We start from the raw sequence: 19,724 nt of genomic DNA, 5'->3' as shown, positions 1-19,724 counted from the left end.
TTGACACTGCATCTTTCCCAGCAACTGCATGTTGCACATGGTTGCATGAAAAGAAAGCCCAACAGGCAAGTTCTTCTTCATGAGTAGGGGCTCCACCAGATCAGGACACTTAATTGTGCTGGTGTCCCAACCACACATAGCCTCTACCTGTGAGAAGGAGCTCACGTGTTAGGCTTTATTTTTACAAAACCATGGTTGTTGAACAAAAATGCAATTACTGGGGTCGGACTAAAGGTGTGGCTCTGCTCCTCACTCTACACACTTGTACTCTGTGTATGAGTGACATGTGGCTAGGGCTACAACCTCTACTACATCCATTTGTGGAATGAAAACACTCTTTACAAGAGCACATCATTTTGGGTCTATTGATAAAAATGTACTACACTTTTTTTAAAAAAAAGACACAATGGAGTATAGCATGTAATAATCAGCAGAATTGGAAATGTTAACAGTGATAACATGAAAAATCTATTGGTTTTATTGACCACCACAGACCATTTATTGATTTACAAGGCAAGGGACAGAAGATCTATATTACATATCTCTGAAAAGATCTTCTAACATTTTACAGCACTGAGACTGATATCTCCAAAAGCTGGCCTTCATCTCTGAAGATTCTCAAAGCTCTCCCATGCTCAAATACAGTAAAACATCATATTCTGAAGTGTAAATATATGGGTTACATTAAATAAGCATTTCGGTCTCAAAGGTAAATTACACTCAGCTATTTTATTATCTAAAAAAAATCAGAAACTGTTTGAAGGAAAATTGTAAATTTGGAATCAACAGTACTTTATATTTCTCTAAACATGTAATTAACATTATCTTGCCATTATTCTGTTTTTATGACATTGCCTGATATGAATGGCTTTTTACTCAACCCTACCTCTGACTTAAGCAATATTTTTAAGGTGAATCATGTCCACTATTAGAAACTTAATTTAGATAAGAGAAAGAAGCCCTAAGGTTGCCCTCCCCCATGTTCGTTGCTTTATTCAATTCCAGGTTTATTTACTGATTGTGTTATGTACTGATTGTGTGTTGTTAGGATAAACCACGAGCCAAACAGCCATTATGTGATTATGAGTTTAACATACTTTGGATTACTAGTAAAAACTCTTCATAATTTTCTAAACTGGTTACCACTTATGTGACATGTAACCAAAAGGTGTTCAATGGATGTTCATTTCTGGACATTTCTGTTACTGAAAGCAACAACTGCAGCAATCACAAAATTAATATTATTTCTCATACGATTCATTCACTGTGTAATCAGGAATAAAACAGACAACAAAATCCTTATGAAGAAAAAAGCAAATGCCAATACACGTATCTACACAGCAATGAAATAAACACTTTTCCAGGATGTTTCTCAGTGAATGGGTGGCAGTATGCAATTCAATTGGAATCTTAATGTTGCTACTAGCCCCAATCAATGTACAATTAGATATATTTTCTTTCCTCTGAGGCTCAGTATATCTGAAGTAACTCCTTTTTCAACAATACGAGGTATAAAGAAGTAAACAAGGTGCTCCCACCAGAGAATTTCCTTGGTAGAATGTTTATGGTATCCAGATTGTAGTAGCTACAGTGATTGTAAAGAAGTTTAAACAAATGGCTTTCAATATCTATAACGTTGGGGATTTTTTTTGCATTTGTCACAACATTCCTGATAAAACCCTTCCATATTTTCCCAGCTTCTCTTTAAGAAAAGTTATGCACTTTGGAAAAACATTTTTAGAAAAGGGTGCGAGTGACTGACACTTTCTCAAATTAGATGAGCTGTGAAGGGCATTGTTTATGAAATAGTTTCTGTGGCTGACCACAATTTGCTTTTTGGCAAAATATTCATTTGAAGAATAAAAGTTACAACAAGGCCAACATTTACATTTATTTAGATTTCCCTCTGTATGGTTGAAAATATCATGGGAATTAAGACACTTCAAATAATATCTGTTTTCTGAAATTTGCCACCTTTTGTAGAGTGATTCATTATTAACCAACCGCAGAGACTGAAAATACTGAAAGGAAAAATCAAGAAGATCAACAGAAAGAGAGAGCTTCAGATTTTTTTTAAAATTGATAGTGTATAATTGTTATTAAGGGGGACATTGGTTACAAGGATGACAGGGTACTAACAGATTTAAGTTGCCTAAAATAACTAATTGAGTTCTTCAAAGAAATGTATACGTTGAAGAGGAAACTCACACTGAGAACAACTAGAATTTCTTTTTATCTTTTTTAAATGAACCTAAAGAAATTGGAAAAATCTTATAACACCAGCAACACTAAACATTAAATAATCTATTATTGGGATCAATAGTGGAAAAACAATATGCAAATCTGGTCTGTATGTATATTGTAAAAGTCAACAAATACCAAATGAATTGCAAAAACCACTGCAAGTGAAGGCCCTTAAGATATGGAACTCCCTCTGCATCCAGGTGTGCCTGTACAGTTTTAAGTGACTGCTGAAGATGTACCTCTTTACCCTGGCCTTTGACACCTGAGACGTATATTTTTAGAACCCACTCTGTTTTGTGATTTTAGATTGTTTTAACTTGCTTTTAATGCTATCTTTTAAAATTGTCTAACTTGCCCTGGGACCTTTGGGTGAAGGGCACGTAATAAATGGATGATGATGATGATAATAATAAACAACTAGTAACAATTTACTCTTACTTTTAATCATTGCAATACCTTTAGTCCAAATAGGGGTAGTGGGTCATGGCATAGTGCAATAATCAAAAGCCCTGAGACATAGGAATATGCAGTAGAAATTCTTCATTTTAGTCTACAGGCTTACACTAGATCAAATTGTGAGAGCTTCTGTTGTATAGGCAGAGACAGAAGAGCAGTATTTCATTCCTTTCAACCCATCACTATCTGGGATGTATTACCCTTCGCTCACTGTTTTACCTATTTCAGAGTATCTAAACTCAAAGGGTTCTGGACAGCAAGCTGCTACACTAACAGAAAATGTCCTCATTATGTGGGAGGCACAAAGTCAGTTTACATTTGAACCTAGGAGGCATGCTACCATCTTTGAAAAGCTTCTATGACAATCCCATGGAAAGGATGCAACTGTAACCTAGGATCTTGTTAAGAGAACTGTCCCAGGAAATATTATGTTCTAATTACATATGCTGCTGAAACTTATATTTGGGGCCAAGAGTTTCAAGAGGCTCATAATGCTCACCTCAAATGAGAATCAAGAAGAATCGGAAAGAATTTCCTCATGGATATTCCAACCCTGAATGTTCAGATTTCATTTTCCCTCCCCCAAATACTCTATCACTTTTATTTACAGAGATATAAGGAAAACATATTCCACTGATTGGTTGTTAAGAAGTAAACATGCTCCTGCCTTCCAGTATTCTAGCCAATGAGAGCAAAGACACTGTGATTTATTTATTTTTAAAACTCGTATGCTGCTGCTTTCCACTCAAGCTGCACAATCTAGTGTACAATAAGAACAATTAAAACAATAAAATATGAAACACAGCAAAACTAAAGTATTAACAAATAATAGAAAACCCTCTCCTACTCATTGCATAGCAAAAACAATTATACAAAAAGCAGCCAGAATATCAAGCAGTTTACATGTATTTTCCAATGTATTAAAATTATTTAAAACATTAAATAACTGTGAACATATGAGTGGATTTTTTCCTTCCATTTCATTGTACCTGGAATATCACAACCGACTATCTTCTCGCTCTATTTGTTTTCTCCCTTCCCCACATTTTTGTAAATGTTATTTTACTTACACAGAGTTTCCCCCTTCTTTTTCCTTACTTGGGTTTAACTGAAAAATTGCAATAAAAATCTTTTTTGACCCTCCCGGAACATACTAGATGCACACATGCGTGCATGCAGAAATGCCCATGTGCATGCATGCAAGCACACACACACACTTCTGCATTTATCTGCAAAGGCCCCTTCACTGAAAAATTTCTGGATACACCTTTGTTACCATGTTGCTCTGCAGCCAAGCAGGAAGCTTCTTTCCATCACTGATTGCTTAGCCTGAGTCCTGTTCTGAGCCAAGCCTAGACATGGGAGGAAGAAGGCACTTGAACCCTCAGGCCTTCGTAGTTTTTCCTCTCACTTTCAGTTTCTGGGTGAAAGATAATAGCTGGATCATATGCAACAATAAACTATTGTTTATTGTTGTCAACTCTTGTCAACCCCCCTCCCTTCCCCAACTGAGCTATAAGGAGGAGATTGAAAACTTTCATTTGCATTTGTAATGAATCACAGTTTAGGGTTACGTCTAAACAAATTGTGGTTGGTCTTAAAAACTGTTCACTGAAAGAAGCCAAATTGAAATTGTGCTTGTGAAGGTGACTTGTTTCAATAAACCATCAGTTAAGATTAACCATAGTCTAGGTCCAGACATAAAAGTAAACTGTGATTAACTGAAACAGAAGTGAAACCTTATGATCTCATTCTGACCATGTCAGAGGATGAGGAGGGGGAATGTACAAGTTAAGGCTTGTCCAAGTAACAATAAACCATAAATTATCATTATGTCTGAATGAAGACAATAGGACCCTGACATTTTGCCTCCCTTTTCCTTCTGAGGAATTGTTCCCCGCAGCCAACTGATGGGAAGCAATGCTTATTGTTGCTTATTTTATATCTTAGTTTTGTTTATCCTAGTCATGGGAAGATTTTAGAAGTGTGCAGGACATGTGTCCATCCACGACCACTGATTATTTAGCCATATCTCTATCTTCTTTTTTATTATTTATAAATCTTTATTAATTTTAAAAATAAAAATAAAATGCATAACATCAATATATGAAACACCACATATTGCCCCTCCGGCCCCCTCCCCACCTCCAGGTTCACAAGGAAAATGTTAAATCAGGGATCCAGAACATAAAAAATTTCAGAAACAACTTCCACTGTGTATATATGAAACAGGTACATCCAGCAGAGATATTTACACATCCTACTACTATAAAGTGAAGTAATGTAAACTTTCTCTTCCCTTTGAAGTATTACAGTTCAAAACGAAAAAGATCAAGGAACCCAAAGCTATACCAGCGTGCCAGTCAATTCAAATCAGTCCAATGGTGTGAGGAGGTGGAGACCCGCTGTGTTCCACAGTATTAACAAACTGAATAAAGTCTCACCATACAGTATCAAACCAGTCTTGCTTTGTTTTGTCTATCTATAACTTTGAGTTTTTGAGTCAATTTGAGTCAATTTGTCCAAAAGGGCAACCTTCCAATCCCTCTGGTATCACAAAGTCTCCCTGAAAATTCTTTCCATTTCCACATCTTATGAGATTTCATTTTTCACGCATAATCTTCAACTATACAAGGCCTAGAAATTAATTTGAAAAATAAATTTGAGATTCTCAGTTCTGCATCACATTCTCTACTTTCACTTTGTAAAGAATCTCAGAATACAGGTAACTGATTGACTAAACTGAGAACTATCACTTACTAACAAACATTAAAGGATGCAATACTTACTGGCTCTGAGGATATTCTCCTTACTGCTGCACCTGGACTGGACCTGTAGAGAGAAGCACAGAACTGGTGAGGCAGAACAAACAGGCACAAATCACCATGAAAATTAAATGGGCAAGCTCCTGGGACCTGGAGATAAGAGGTTTTACTCCATTTTTTTGTACTGTACAGTTTATATCTGTTACATGATACATACATAAAGTGCTTATTGGTTGACCATCTGAATCAAATATAAATGTTAAAAATAAACCAACCTATATCAGAACACATTTTGGTTAACATTTTAAGAATAGTAATTATAATTTAAAGATATATATTAAGCTTCAATGACAAATTAAAATTCTAACTTCTCTTTACAACCATAAGTGAAAGAAAGGTGATTAGGTCTAGTTCTTGCATTACTCCAAAACACAAAAATAATACAAAATATTAACATATTACTGAAGATACTTGAAGCACCTTTTAATCAATTATCTAAGATGTAAAAAATTAGGTAAATAATATGATTTGAAGAAATTGTTGGTTTTGGTAATATTTTGGAAATTAGTTTCACAAGGTGATCAGTTATTTTTTCCTGGGAGTGAATAGACTGAATAATACCCAGGTGTTTAAAACTACTTTGAAGAAATGCTATGATTACTGTGCTTTGGTGGTATTGTTTTACATTAAAAATGCTGGCATAAATAAAGCTTCTACTTAGTCTATAATATGATTTGCTACTAGGCGCTTTTTGGGCAACTAGATAGCATGTGTTTATAACAGGATCTGTTTGATACACAGACCTTGTTTTGGTCATCCATATATTGGGCTGGCACAGATATAATGGTAAATCATAGTTTAGCATTATGTGTAACAAACCACTACATGCCTCAGGCTCATGCACTCCCAATCTCCCTGTGTACCAGAAGAGGAGATTGAAAGCTTTTGTTCCTAAGCTAACCAGAACTCTGTAATCATAACATGGAGCACTGGTTAGTTTTAATGATGGTGAGTTCCAACATATCAGGATCAAACCATAGTTAATGATCCTGGATGGTTTGCTACCCAGAGTTCTCCAAGTTTGGAAATAACGGGGAACTCTGGTAACTTTAAATGTGAAAGCAGATGCTTCCAATCTCTTCTTCTGGAGTGTCAGAGGACAAGTGAGGAGGAGGAGTGTGCAACCCCAAGGTTTCCCATGGTTCATGCATGTAATGCTAAAATCATGGCCTGGTATATTATCTGAACTGGCCCACATACTGTTTGAATCTACACAATAACTGCTCTAGAAATATTTGGAATGGATGCCGAGAACAGTAATGCTTTGGTAATGAGCAGAAAATGCATGGATACCAGTGAATGAATATATTGTAGCAACCACTAAAAATAACATTTGCATTACCATTTGAAAGCATTTTTGTGCAATTCCAGTGAAATTGTTTATATTATACTAGTAATCTCAACTATATCTGTAATCGTAACTATTATAGATGTAATTATTTTAAATCTGTGAATGATAGGAAAAGTCTTTGATTCTTTAACAGTTCTTTAACAGAGTCTTTGACAGTTCAGTAATACATCAAGGGGGGAAATAATACAAGTACTGTGTGAACAATGAAATATGTACTAGATTTTCCTCCCAGGATCAATCAATAAAATATGTATAAAGACATTCACACCACCTCCTTCATTTCAATGGAGAGAGTCAAATCAGGACTGAATTCGTCAGTGCACACAGACATGTAACCACCCTAGAATTCACATACATAAGAGATCTGTAGTTGCATTTGAAGACACATAAGAGATCTGTGCATGCATCAGAGTACATACTGATCTCTGAATTAGGGAGTAGAACTTTCATATGTTCTTCTAAAGATGCAATTGGTCTTAAAAAATATGTGTTATTCTGAAGGAGAAAGAAAGGGGGGAAATCTAAAAATTCAGATTCCAGATTGTATTGGAGATTTATCTGTAAATGAAACATGCTTGATATGGAGATTACTGAGAGGAAAAAACAGGAGACCTGTATTGCTATTCCTGCAATTATTTTTGAGAACATGGTCATCTTTTACATATGAACTAATTAATTGTGGGTACTTCTGAACCTCTTTCTTCTGTTCCACAGCAGCTTGCCCCAAATATATATCTACATAATGAGTTGGGAGTCTACATCATAAACACAAGTCTATTTATTACAATGGAATAAATTATGACAATAATGTTGCAACTTAGGGTGGCTTACGGTTGTCCTTGCCTGAAAAAAATTGTTATGTTTTAAAGTAACAAAAGCAAAAGAAGCCCACCATCCTCCGCCAAACATTACTACAGTTATCCTTTAACTAAACCAGTTATGCCACATTTTGGCCCAGAGTTGGTCTCCACTCCCAGATTATTGGAATCAAAGTAATATAAATTTTAATAATAGAGGAAATTGTTTTCTTGAATCTACCATAAAACAATTCTGGACCAAAGAGATAAAATGGTACAGATATGCACAATATGTGTATGTATATGTGTGAGAGTGTGTGTTGGGTTCAGATTCCAAATATGCAGTATAGAAAAATTTCTTACTGGTGGGAAAATAATAAATGGGCAATTTGCAAAGGAAAATAATGAAACCGTGCAGACCTAAAAGGAGAAAAAGTACAAGAACAAAACACAAACACCGAGACAATCTAGAAAATGATGTATGGAAAAATAAAAATGACAAATAAGAGAGAACAGATGGTAAAACAATACTTAAATAGTAAAAATGGAAGTCAAGAGAATCTGCAACAAAGTGTAAAAACAGAAGGAGCCCAAAACCATAGCGCAAAGCAATGTTTGCGAATGGAAAACAGCTCCTTTGAGCAGTAATAGTTACCGTATATTCTGGCGTATAAGACGACTTTTTAACCCAGGAAAATCTTCACAAAAGTTGGGGGTCGTCTTATACGCCGGAATATAGTACCGTATTTCTCCTGCTTGCAGCCTGGCCCGGCGTCCCCTCCCCTGAGGGGAATCCCCATTGCTCCTCCATCCCCACCATCTCCTGCGCGGCCTCCTCTGCCGCAAAATGGCGGCCGGGGCGGGGAGCAGCAGCAGCTTCTCCTCCGGGGCGGCCTCGCCTGCGCCGCCTCCCGCCGCCGCTGCTGCTCCTCCGCCCGCGGCTGCTCAGGCGAGCGACGGGGCCGCGGCGGCGGTGGCTGCTCCTCCTCGGGCGGCCAACGGCGGGCCGCTTTCGTTGTTCTCGCCGCCGCAGGCCGCGCCGGCGCCTCCGCTGACGCACAACCACCGGGCGGCAGCAGCAGCAGCCTCCCCGCGTCCTTCTCCTCCGTGGCGGCCTCGCCTGCGCCGCCTCCCGCCGCTGCTGCTGCTCCTCCGCCCGCGGCTGCTCAGGCGAGCGACAGGGCTGCGGCCACGGCGGCTGCTCCTCCTCGGGCGGCCAACGGCGGGCCGCTTTCGCTGCTCTTGCCGCCGCAGGCCGCGCCGGCGCCTCCGCTGACGCACAACCACCGGGCGGCGGCAGCAGCAGCGGGAGGCGGTGGAGGCGGGAACCCGCTGCCGACAGCTGCCCCTGCGGCCTCCTCCTCGGCGCCCTCCACCGCCACCGCTGCCTCCGGCCTGCTGGCGCCGCGGGAGCCGGCCTACAACTGGCAGGCGACGAAGCCGACGGTGCAGGAGCGCTTCGCCTTCCTCTTCAAGAACGAGGTGCTCAGCGACATCCACTTCTTGGTGGGCAAAGGTCGGTGCGGGTTATGGGGCGAGGGGGCGCTGGCCACGCAGGGAAGAAAGGGGAGAGGGATGCTGGCTTTTTAAACGGGGATCAGGGTCTTTCTTGCGGCTGGGGGCAGCTTGCTATGGGGGCAAGCGGGTTGAAGAGTTGTGGCTGTGGTTGGGGGGCTGTTATTCCGGCGTATAAGATGACTTTTTAACCCAGGAAAATCTTCTCAAAAGTTGGGGGTCATCTTATACGCCCAGTCGTCTTATACGCCGGAATATACGGTACTCTCGAGTCGTAGCCTCTATTCTTCCTGAGTTCATCTTTAAGCCCTTCCAATTTATAGTGGAGCTAGTGCATGGACAAAAACAAGAAATTTATAATGAACAAAACAGCCAAGACTTGTAGGTTGACTCATCTAATATTTAAAAAGCCCCTGAAACTAACACTCTTGTAGTGTTGAAAAGGAGGTGACAAAAATAGGTAGCTGGTTTCAAAAGCAGTCTCTGAGAGAAATTTTCTTTTGTGCATGCAAATTACTTAAATGACAAATCTGTGGGCTGTTTTGGAGGCCTCAGTGTATTTCAAATGGGCCGATTCAAAATTATTTTAAATGTCAAAGGAGTCCAACCTTGTTCTTATACAGATGTGTCTTAATTAAGAATGGCTTCAGGATTCAAGATAACAAGAACACGTGCCTTGCACTTTTGCCCTGTACTTGTATGCATAGTATGAAATAAGACTGTCATTATGTCTACTAGCATCCTGATGCAGGGAAAGCTTACTATGAGTTGAGTAGCAATAGTTCTATTTTAGAACCTTTAGGAAAACACAGGGAACAAAAGGCAAGAAGAACATGCACTTCTTGTCCCCCTCGCTTATCCAAACATCTAAATCCATTGTGAGGCCTGATTCATGTTACCCAGATTATGAGATGGTGTGGAGGCTTCCTATACCATTCTGCTAATGTTTGAATGAAAGTGATTATGTGGACAGATTTAACCAATGTAGTTACTTCCCATGCTTGTGTAAACATCAGTGTGCACACTTATGTAGACTCTCTATTTTGTGATACTGCAGGACATCTAGGCTGCAATTCTATGCACATTTACCTGGAATTAAGCCTGCCTGACTATAGTGGATATTACGTCCAAATAAACATGCATAGAATTAAGCAATTGTAACAATGTTAATATGTGCTGGAGATATACATTTGCAAATGCAGATTTGGCCTGTATTTTTTCTTTTTGCCCTAAGATAAGGAAATTTTGGATAGAAATATTAAATGTGATCAAAATAATAACAGGTTACAGGCTCCCTTGTGATCCTTTAATCGTAAACTTTGGTTAAAGACCTAGTGCTGCCTGTGGATACAGAAATGGGTATATATCTTTTAAGAGCTGCTTGGATGTTGATTTCAAAAATGGAAGCAAGCAAGAGTTCCAACCATAGAAGCATGGATTGTTAAACTTTGGGACATTGTATATATGGTTACATTAACTAGTATTGTAAGGGTTAGAGAGGACAGGAAATTTGTTTATAGAAAAATGGAGTATGTTTGTTATGTATTGGAGTAATAAGGTTCAAGAAAACATACAACCATTTACTGTATTTGGTTTATTGCAATATGTATGTTATATTTTGTTTATGATGCTTTGAAGTATTTGATGTGATGTGCAAATAACTAACTAAATAGAGCTGATCTAATTCTTGTAATTTATTCTCACCCACATACTACTGCTCCAAAGCCAGTAACATGTCTTCTGCACTATAACTCCAGATGTTATGTGTTTCTGATTGTCTTCCTTTTGGCCAGAGTTCAGTTTCGCAGAATGGCTTTGGGCAAACTGGATATGCACCCAGTATTAGTCTGCTGTTGCTCAACAGAAAATATTTAAAAGCAGAACATCTGATTTCACTGTTTTGAGGTTAAACTTGTAGGCTCTTGTTATATTTGTGGTTTAAGTGTTGAGGCTGAGGAACACTTCTTCCACAAAAATGAGCATTAAGCCACAGGTGAAATAAAACACTGAAATTAAAGCAGACAGAGAATGGTAAAAACATACTTGCTAACATAGTTACCAACTATGATAGATCAAAATCATGAAACCTCTAACTGCAATAAATGTTTTTAAATTCCATCTTTTTTCTTTTACTGTAACATCATAATGCCTCTGAGATTAATGCTATACAATAAATCATATGAAAAACTTAAAAATTAAATAAAAACAATTAACTGCAACAAACCAAAACCACAGTCTAAGAAGAAAACAGAGAGAAACCTTGAATATGTGACTATACTCTTTAGGAAAGATTCAAGAAATTACTTACCTTTTATATATCATAACAAGATTAGCACAGAGTAAGTACAATTAAAAGCCAAGAGTAAAGGTAAAATGAATTGCTACACAATGATGAAGAGTTCCCAACCCAACATGACAAGCTGACTCTTATGAAGAACATTTCAACTCAATTTAAAACAATACAGAGAACACTGACATCAAAACAAAAATTTACCACTGATAGAGAATAGTGATTTTTTTCAAGAGGAATAGTATAAAGGTAACCCATAATTATACAATTTATGGGAAATCTTATAATTTATCACCACAGAGACATGTAGTATGTGGAACCATCAGCAGAAACCCAAATTAGTTGATATAGGCACACAGTGTTGACTAAAATATAGGAAAGGGTAATGGCTTAGCTAAGTTATAATGAAGGAAGCAAGATAAGCAAAGCACAGCAGCAACTGTAAAGTGAGAGCTTATTTCTTCTAAATATATCCATATTTATTTAAAGTTGCAAGCAGGATATTATTCAATCTTTCATACAGGTTGTGGCTTTGCATTAATGCAGAAGTTTTTTATTTCCTTCAGTACAATCTGAAGCTTTGTGGCAATACAGATATATTTTAATGCAGAACAAAGTTCTGCTAACTTTTTCATTGAACCCTGAACTAAAGTAGAAAAGACAAATAAGCATCCTAAAATTTATCCTTGAAACACAAAATCTTAATTAGTGTTCTCTTTAGTTTAAATGTTTCACTTGAATAAACTGGTATCTATTCAAGCTTCACCAAATGTTGATATTTAGGACTACTCTGACAAATACCATCTATGAGAGGTTTTGGATGTTACCAACCCAATGCCATCAGTTCTTTATTCATCTGGCTATTTTTGGGGGGTATAATTTGAGGTGGAATTTCCACAGACATCTCTTGCCCAGGGCCGGTTCCAAAGGGCGGCCAGGTGGGGCACTGGTCTGAGGGGCCCCTCCGCTCCCCTTCCACAATCCGTGACAGGAGCAGCGAATTGCAGGACAGGAGGAGCTTCCGAGCCTCCCGTCATCCCCCCGCTTCACCTACCTTACTCTCTGCTGTTTTTTGCACTGCGCACAGGGTTGCCATCAATGAAGATGGTAGCTGAGGTTTCCGTAAGGGACTGAAGCCTCTGTCACCATCTTAGTTGATGGCAGCAATGCGCACGCATATGTAATGTAGAACAGACCTAAAATACTAGTTTCACATCCTGTAATATGGAAGACTTCACTCTAAGGTTAGTTTTGTGAATTGTAGTATATTACATTTTTATTATCTATTATTTATTATCTATTATTTACCTTCAGATACAGATACTAATTGACTTGACTGTAACTATGTCTATTAAAAATTAAAAGGCGCCATCAATGTGCTGAACTGGTGCCTGGCTGTGACAATGGACTGGATGAGGGCTAATAAACTGAGGCTCAATCCAGACAAGACTAACATGCTGTTAGTGGGTGGTTCTTCTGACCGGACGGGGGATGTCCAACCTGTACTGTATGGGGTTGCACTCCCCCTGAAGGAGCAGTTTCGTAGCTTGGGGGTTCTCCTAGAACCATCTCTGTCACTTGAGGCTCAGGTAGACTCGGTGGCATGGAGTGCCTTCTACCAACTCCAGTTGGTGGCCCAGCTATGCCCCTATCTGGACAGGGATAACCTGGCCTCAGTTGTCCATGCTCTGGTAACCTCCAAGTTAGATTACTGCAATGTGCTCTACGTGAGGCTGTGTTTGAAGACGGTTTGGAAATTGAAGCTTGTGCAAAATGCAGCAGCCAGATTGGTAACATGCTCGATTCAAGCTGCTGGTTTTAACCTATAAAGCCTTACATGCCTTGGGACCACAATACCTGATGGAACGCCTCTTCCGACATGAACCCACCCGTACACTACACTCAACATCAAAGGCCCTCCTCTGGGTGCCTACTCGGAGGGAAGCTGGGAGGGTGGCATTAAGGGAGAGGGCATTCTTAATGGTGGCCCCCAAATTATGGGATGATCTCTCTGACGAGGTGTGCCTGGCGCCAGCACTGTTATCTTTTCGGCGCCAGGTCAAGACTTTCCTCTTCTCCCAGGCTTTTTAGCATGTGTTTTTACATTGCTTTTTAAAAATGTGTTTTTAAATTTGTATATTTCTTTTTAATGTTTTTAATTGCTGTAAACCACCCAGAGAGCTTTGGCTATGGGGCGCTATACAAATGAAATAAATAAATTAGAGCATCCCTTATATTTTTCCCCCCAGAAACCTTTAATCTCTTAAAACTATCATTCACTGCAGTCCCAACTGTTTCATGAATGTGCTTTTGTATCATTTTCAGTATTTCTTAAACACTGAGGGTTGAATCCAGTTGTGCCCTTCCATTTACAGAAAGGCTTTTGATCTAGTTGGCACCTCTACCAATGGAAAAGGAGGTGAGCAACTTTTGCTGGCTTTCTCTTACTAGGGATTGAAGGATCTATCAGTTTTGGTTCTCTCAATTTTTTTATTTTTCCAATCTTAAATTCCAATCTTAAAATCTGCAGCAATTTGCACTTAAAAAAACTCCTCATGAAATTCTTCAGCATTTTAGTGTAAATTTCTCTTAATAAACATTTTTGTAAGCAGTTTTGACTAATGTACCCTTTTTTGCTAACAATTTCTCCTATTTGTGTATGTTATTTTCTTACAAATTCCCTTGAAAAGATCTCAGAAAGGTTTTTATTAAAAAAAACAACCCTCAAGCCACTTCACTGAGGTATAATGGCAAGGATATGGGAATATGTTTCTATTTTCCCCTACAACATATTGAAATGCAATTATGAAACATTTGTACTTAAAAAACATTATTGATAGATCTCCTGGTTTTTTAAAAGGAACTAACAGCCTTTTCTTCCTAAATAAAGGCTATTTCCTTGAAGCAGGACTATACCTTTCATTCATTATATTTGTATGCTTACCATGCTTGTACAGAATTGTGGATAATTCCATTTTAGTGCTAAATCACATTGCTTTAAAGTAATCACCTGAACATAACATGTTGATGGAAACTGTGTTGTGACAAGAGGACTGATTGTTTTTCAGCAGTATCAATTCAGGATCCATCAAGATATCATTGAAACGAGAATAAAAAAAAGGAAAAGGAAAAAGGTACAAATGTCAGGGACTTTTTGTGTTGACCTTAAAAGGGCTTTATAGGTCAAATACAACATGCTGGGATACCAGAACACCAATGTAATATGCTCCTGACAATTTACCCTGTTGGTGAGGCAACCAGAATGTTCTACTTCTAAACTGTTATCAAACTGTTATCTAAACAGACCTGTGCTTTGCCATAAATTAAATATCGTAGAATCATAGTATTGTAGAGTTGGAATGGGCCTATAAGGCCATCGAGTCCAACCCCCTGCTCAATGCAGGAATACAAGTTACAGCATACTTGACAGGTGGCTGTCCAGCTGCTTCTTAAATGCCTCCAGTGTTGGAGAGTCCACCACCTTCCTAAGTAATTCCAAGAATCATCATAAGTGCCATGTAAAATAGATTTCAGAAAGTGAAAATGTTCAAGCAAAATACTATGCAATAAAATAACACCTGCCAGTGTGGCCTGGGGGGGGGGCTTCCCTACTCCTGGATTCAGCCCCCCGACTGGATCCATTTCCCATCTGTGGTTTAGAAAGTAAAATGAAATTAACATGTTACATAATTATCTCCTTCCTTAATCAATAGTGGCCTCCTTTCCCTGAAAAAAATATAATTTATTACTGGTACTGTGCATTACTTTCAAACAGGGCAGCCTGACATATATTTTCTCCCTATGTCACAACACTAGGAGACTGACAGATATGCATGTCCTATTTCCCCCCACTGTATAAATCATATCCATGGAAGTAAGGCCTATTTCACTGCTCAAGCAGCTAGGGAAAGGAACTAGTAAGCCATATTTCTCCTTGTTTCCATGTACAGCCATACATTATGAAATCTTGTTTTTGCCCTATATAATAGTGTGTGTCCCGATTTCATCTAGATATAGTTCAGCCTGAACTATCTGTCAGGAAGGAAGAAGATTTGATATCGGTGACATGAAAAATGGGCCTAGGCTCAAAAGCATTATGTAATACTTATATAAAAAAGTCCTCTTACCATTTTGGTAAAAAAAAAAAAATCACCAGCAATAAGAATCAAGAATGCTGTTCCCAAATCCAGTAAGAATAAGAAACACAGATATCTCACATGGATCTATCTAGAAACTATTTTTAGATAGAAATAGCATTAGAGAGATTGCATATTACAAAATTATATAAGTTAACAAGCATTACCTGGCAGTAATTAGTGGATGATTCTTTTTGAATAAAAGTGGGCATAAAAATAATTCTTCATTAATCTAAAGGAGAAAGAATCGGGAAGGGAAAAGAAACAAGATCATCCAACGCAAGTCTACCATACAGCACAATTAATGGATGTCAGAGACTGGAGAAATCAGCAACCTGGGGTTTGGATTGAGGGTGGCCAGATCTATAAAATCCTGCTACATGAGATGAACAAGGGTAGTTTTATAATGAAGTTGGAGGGGGTGTATCTAATAACTTGGAAGGAGAAATGGGTTGCAAAATGGAGGATAAATTTGACTATCACATTAACTACAGCACTGAGATAACTCTGATAAATGTAAGAGTGCTTGTTTATTATTTTACATACTTGGCAGTTGTGTTTGGTGAGAGCACAGCTTGGAAGTGATTTGTTACAAGTAACAAATTACTTGTAATTCATTACTTTTTTGAGGAACGAGCGGGTAATACCTTTATATTTTGATTGTAATAGAACTAGGAGTAATTGTATTACCTTTGTGGATTAATTGTAATGTTTCCAGCATTACTTTTGGGCATTACTTGGGGGGGGAAGCAGGGGAAGTCTTCTGCTCCTCTGATTTGTGGATGAAAATCATGTGCCTCAACCTGGGCTTCTGTGCAGCGTCACTCTTCCCTCATGCTCTGTGGTGGGTACAAGGCAACAAGGGAGGAGGTGGAGAGTGAGACGGGGTGGAGAAAACAATTGTTTTAAAAAATGGATGGTGGTGGTGAAGAATGGAGTGGAGGGGAAAAGGAGCTGGAGGGTAAGAACATGGATAAAGGAGGAGGAGGCAGCAGCAGAATGGATATCTCCACAGTCCTTTGTGGAGGTGAAAGATGACTTTTGTGTGTGTGTGTGTGTGTGTGTGTGTGTGTGTGAGTGAGTGAGAGAGAGTGAGAGAGAGTGAGAGAGAGAGAGAGAGAGAGTCTGGCTACTGTGTTGCATTTGCAGCATTTTAACTTTTTTGCATCTCAGGCAAAAATGTTTGCTTGGGTAACGGTCCCTTCCCTTGGTGGCAGGAAGGTAGTTAAGTGAGAGAGATCATGCTTGCTGGCTGAGTGGGTGGGGGAGGTGGCACTTGGTTTGATGTGCAAAGATCTGAGTAGTGGCCTCTGCCTCCCTTCCCACCTCCCTTACCAGTGAAGAGACCACCATTGCTACCTTACGGATAAAAATAATTATTCTCTGTATGTGTGTGTTTATTTTTAATGTTGTTTTAGGCTACTTAGATGTGCAGCAGCCAAGGCCAGCACCTTGTAGGGTTTTTTAATAAAAGTAACTGAAATGTAATTGTAGTGATTACTTTTGAGAAAAAGCAATCAGTCATTTTCAGAGCAATTGTAATTGTAACGGTAATTACTATGTTTTTGGGCCATATAATTGTAACTGTAATTTATTACTTTTTAAAAGTAATCTTCCAAGCTGTTGAGCCCAGGCCCTCTCATGAGGAGTGGGGAGGGGGAAGGCATGAGTTTCAGGTGCCACAGCAGTTAGAAAGCATGGACGTTCCAGTTGTTGTTGAGGCTAGTCCCGACCTTGAGGAGGAGAGCGAGCTTGCCGCCCCATCAGTTCCCACGGATAGCCCTGCCCTCTGAGGAGACAGCCCTCAGCCTCCAAGCACACCCCCGGTACTGTTAAGGGATGCTCCTGAGAAAGCAGTAACTCCTCCTTCAACAAGCAGGGTCCTAGAGACGCCTGACGCTTTCCCACACGCTGCTCCCCAACCTGCCGATAAGGAACCTGTTCTGTCCGATGAGGCTTTAGATGTTCGCCCCCCTTCACCGCACACACGACGTCTGGAGAAGCGGATGGGTCAGAGGGCGTGTGTGCACAGGAGTGAGAAGTTATGCTCGAAGACCTTCCCTATTTAAGTCTGCTGCGTTCAGAATTGGGCGCTGAATCAACTCCTTCCACATGTTGCAGAGCATGTCTAGAGTGTAGTTAGGAAATTGTAGTGAGTTAGCATAGGGTTTCCTATGAGGCGCTCTGCCTTTGACGTATCGAACAGGACACAAGCTCTGGGTGAGAGGTAGGAGATTTGAGGTAGTAAGTTTGATATAAAATTGCACATGATAGGAGCTAAGAGGGAAATACTTCTAAACTAAGTAGACATGTGATTTTTTTTGGCAATACAGAAAAAATTCCCATTGTCCCAGAAGCTAAAATAAAGATACAAATAATGTTTTTATGTTCTTCTGAAAATGTTGAGTAACATTTAAATTTAGAACACATAGGATTGAGGCTTTTAACTACTTTGGAAGGAATCAATGGATCACAATTGTCCAGTTCTCTGCCCTGTTGAAAATCCTACCACATCACCATCTGACCAATATTTTATATACACTTTTCTCTAGAAGGATGTAAATATCTAGTTTAGGGTGAAATTGAAAGCAAACAAAGTAAGTTTGCCCATTTTAATTGTACATACTTGGGTGAAAAAACTTTTTCAGTCTTAATTTGCACTGATAATGTGTGCTAACAGTGTCTAAAGTGTGGTGAATAGGGATGGAAAAATCTGTCAAATTTGGTTTCTTTGTTTCTCATTGTTCTAATTTTAAATTCAGTTCTCCACATTTGCACATCAGTTTGTGATTTTTTTTAATCCTCATAAAAGAATTATAGTGTGAATTTGTCCTAACATATTTTTGTATGTAGTTTTGACTAATATACATTTTTAAGCAATTTTCCCAATGTATTTTTGTGTTGTTGTTATTATTATTATTTGCATTTGTATACACACTTTCCCCTAATATATGCATTTTTGTATATTGGTTGGAAGACTGGATCACAAAATTAGAAGTGTGATTTCAAAGTATAGCTGTGTTTTAGTCAGGGCTGTGGAGTAAGAGTCATGGAGTCGGAAGCAATTTTGGGTGGAGTTGCAGTTGGTAGAAATGTACCGACTCCGACTTCAAAATAAATGTTGATTGACAAATTTTTTAAAATATAAATTCAGAATGTCAAAGAAGCTTCCCATGAAGTCAGCTGTATTTGAGCATTTCACCATAACTCAAGATGGAAAACATTTTGTGTGTCAGTGTATGACACAGGACCCAGATGAAGACAAATGCTGTGATGCCAAGATCAGCGCATATTCAGGCAGCGATAAAAATGCACCTACGAGAGCTTCCAATTTAAAAAGACATTTACAGTGCTTTCTAGGGCTGTGGAGTCAGAAGCAATTTTGGATGGAGTCAGAGTTGGACAGTAGAAAAATAGAGTCGGAGTTGAAGGTTTGGCGTACTGACTCCACAGCCCTGGTTTTAGTATGCATATTGTTTTGGAAAGTGTGAATTTGGTAATTTCTCATAAAAATGGAAACAAAAACTAATTTCTTTCCCAGTGATATTCTGTAAGTTAAGAATAATTTTACCACTGCATTTGCTATACAGTAGGGCCCCACTCATACGGCAGGTTACGTCCCGGACCCCCGCTGTAAAGCGAAAACCGCTGTAAAGCAGAACCCATTGAATAGAATGGTGCGTGATGCCCAAAAACCACCATAAAAGCGGAACAAGCACCGTATGAGTGGGGCTTTAGTCTAATTGCATCTAATTGAGACCGCTGTATAAGCAAAGCGCTGTAAAGCAGGGCCCTACTGCTAAGAGCCAAGGCAGAAATTAGAAGCCAGAAAGCAGCTTTCACCACTTCACCACATGACCTCTCGACATTCACTTCACTACGCACAGAGAGAGTAACATCTGCAAGGGAATCAGAGTCAAAGAACCTTATTCCATGGCAGACACAGGGTGAATATAGTTGATTCCTTGCCATGTGAAAAATGGGGGGAAGCTATAACCGTTTAATAAAGGCCCCAAAATTCACCATGTAGTTGAATGTGTGGCATAAAAATTTATAGTGCATGTGAAATAATACAGGTGACCAGGCAAGGTAAAGGCAAAGGATACCATC

General features: G+C 39.0%; 1 protein-coding gene across 16 annotated transcripts in view; it reads right to left on the bottom strand.

Moving 5' to 3' along the window:
* GPHN (gephyrin) overlaps positions 1-19,724 on the bottom strand; it is a 476,088-nt gene that overhangs the window by 58,749 nt on the left and 397,615 nt on the right. For all 16 annotated transcript variants that reach the window (XM_061611035.1, XM_061611028.1, XM_061611032.1 and 13 more), the window contains one exon: positions 5,490-5,532. In XM_061611035.1, the coding sequence (XP_061467019.1) occupies positions 5,490-5,532 (43 nt within the window). The remainder of the gene's footprint in view (positions 1-5,489; positions 5,533-19,724) is intronic.

The sequence above is a fragment of the Rhineura floridana genome, chromosome 2 (genome assembly GCF_030035675.1).
Source record: "Rhineura floridana isolate rRhiFlo1 chromosome 2, rRhiFlo1.hap2, whole genome shotgun sequence".
NCBI lineage: Eukaryota > Metazoa > Chordata > Lepidosauria > Squamata > Rhineuridae > Rhineura > Rhineura floridana.
The sequence above is the reverse complement of the archived record's forward strand: the minus strand, read 5'-3'. Positions and strand labels throughout refer to the sequence as shown.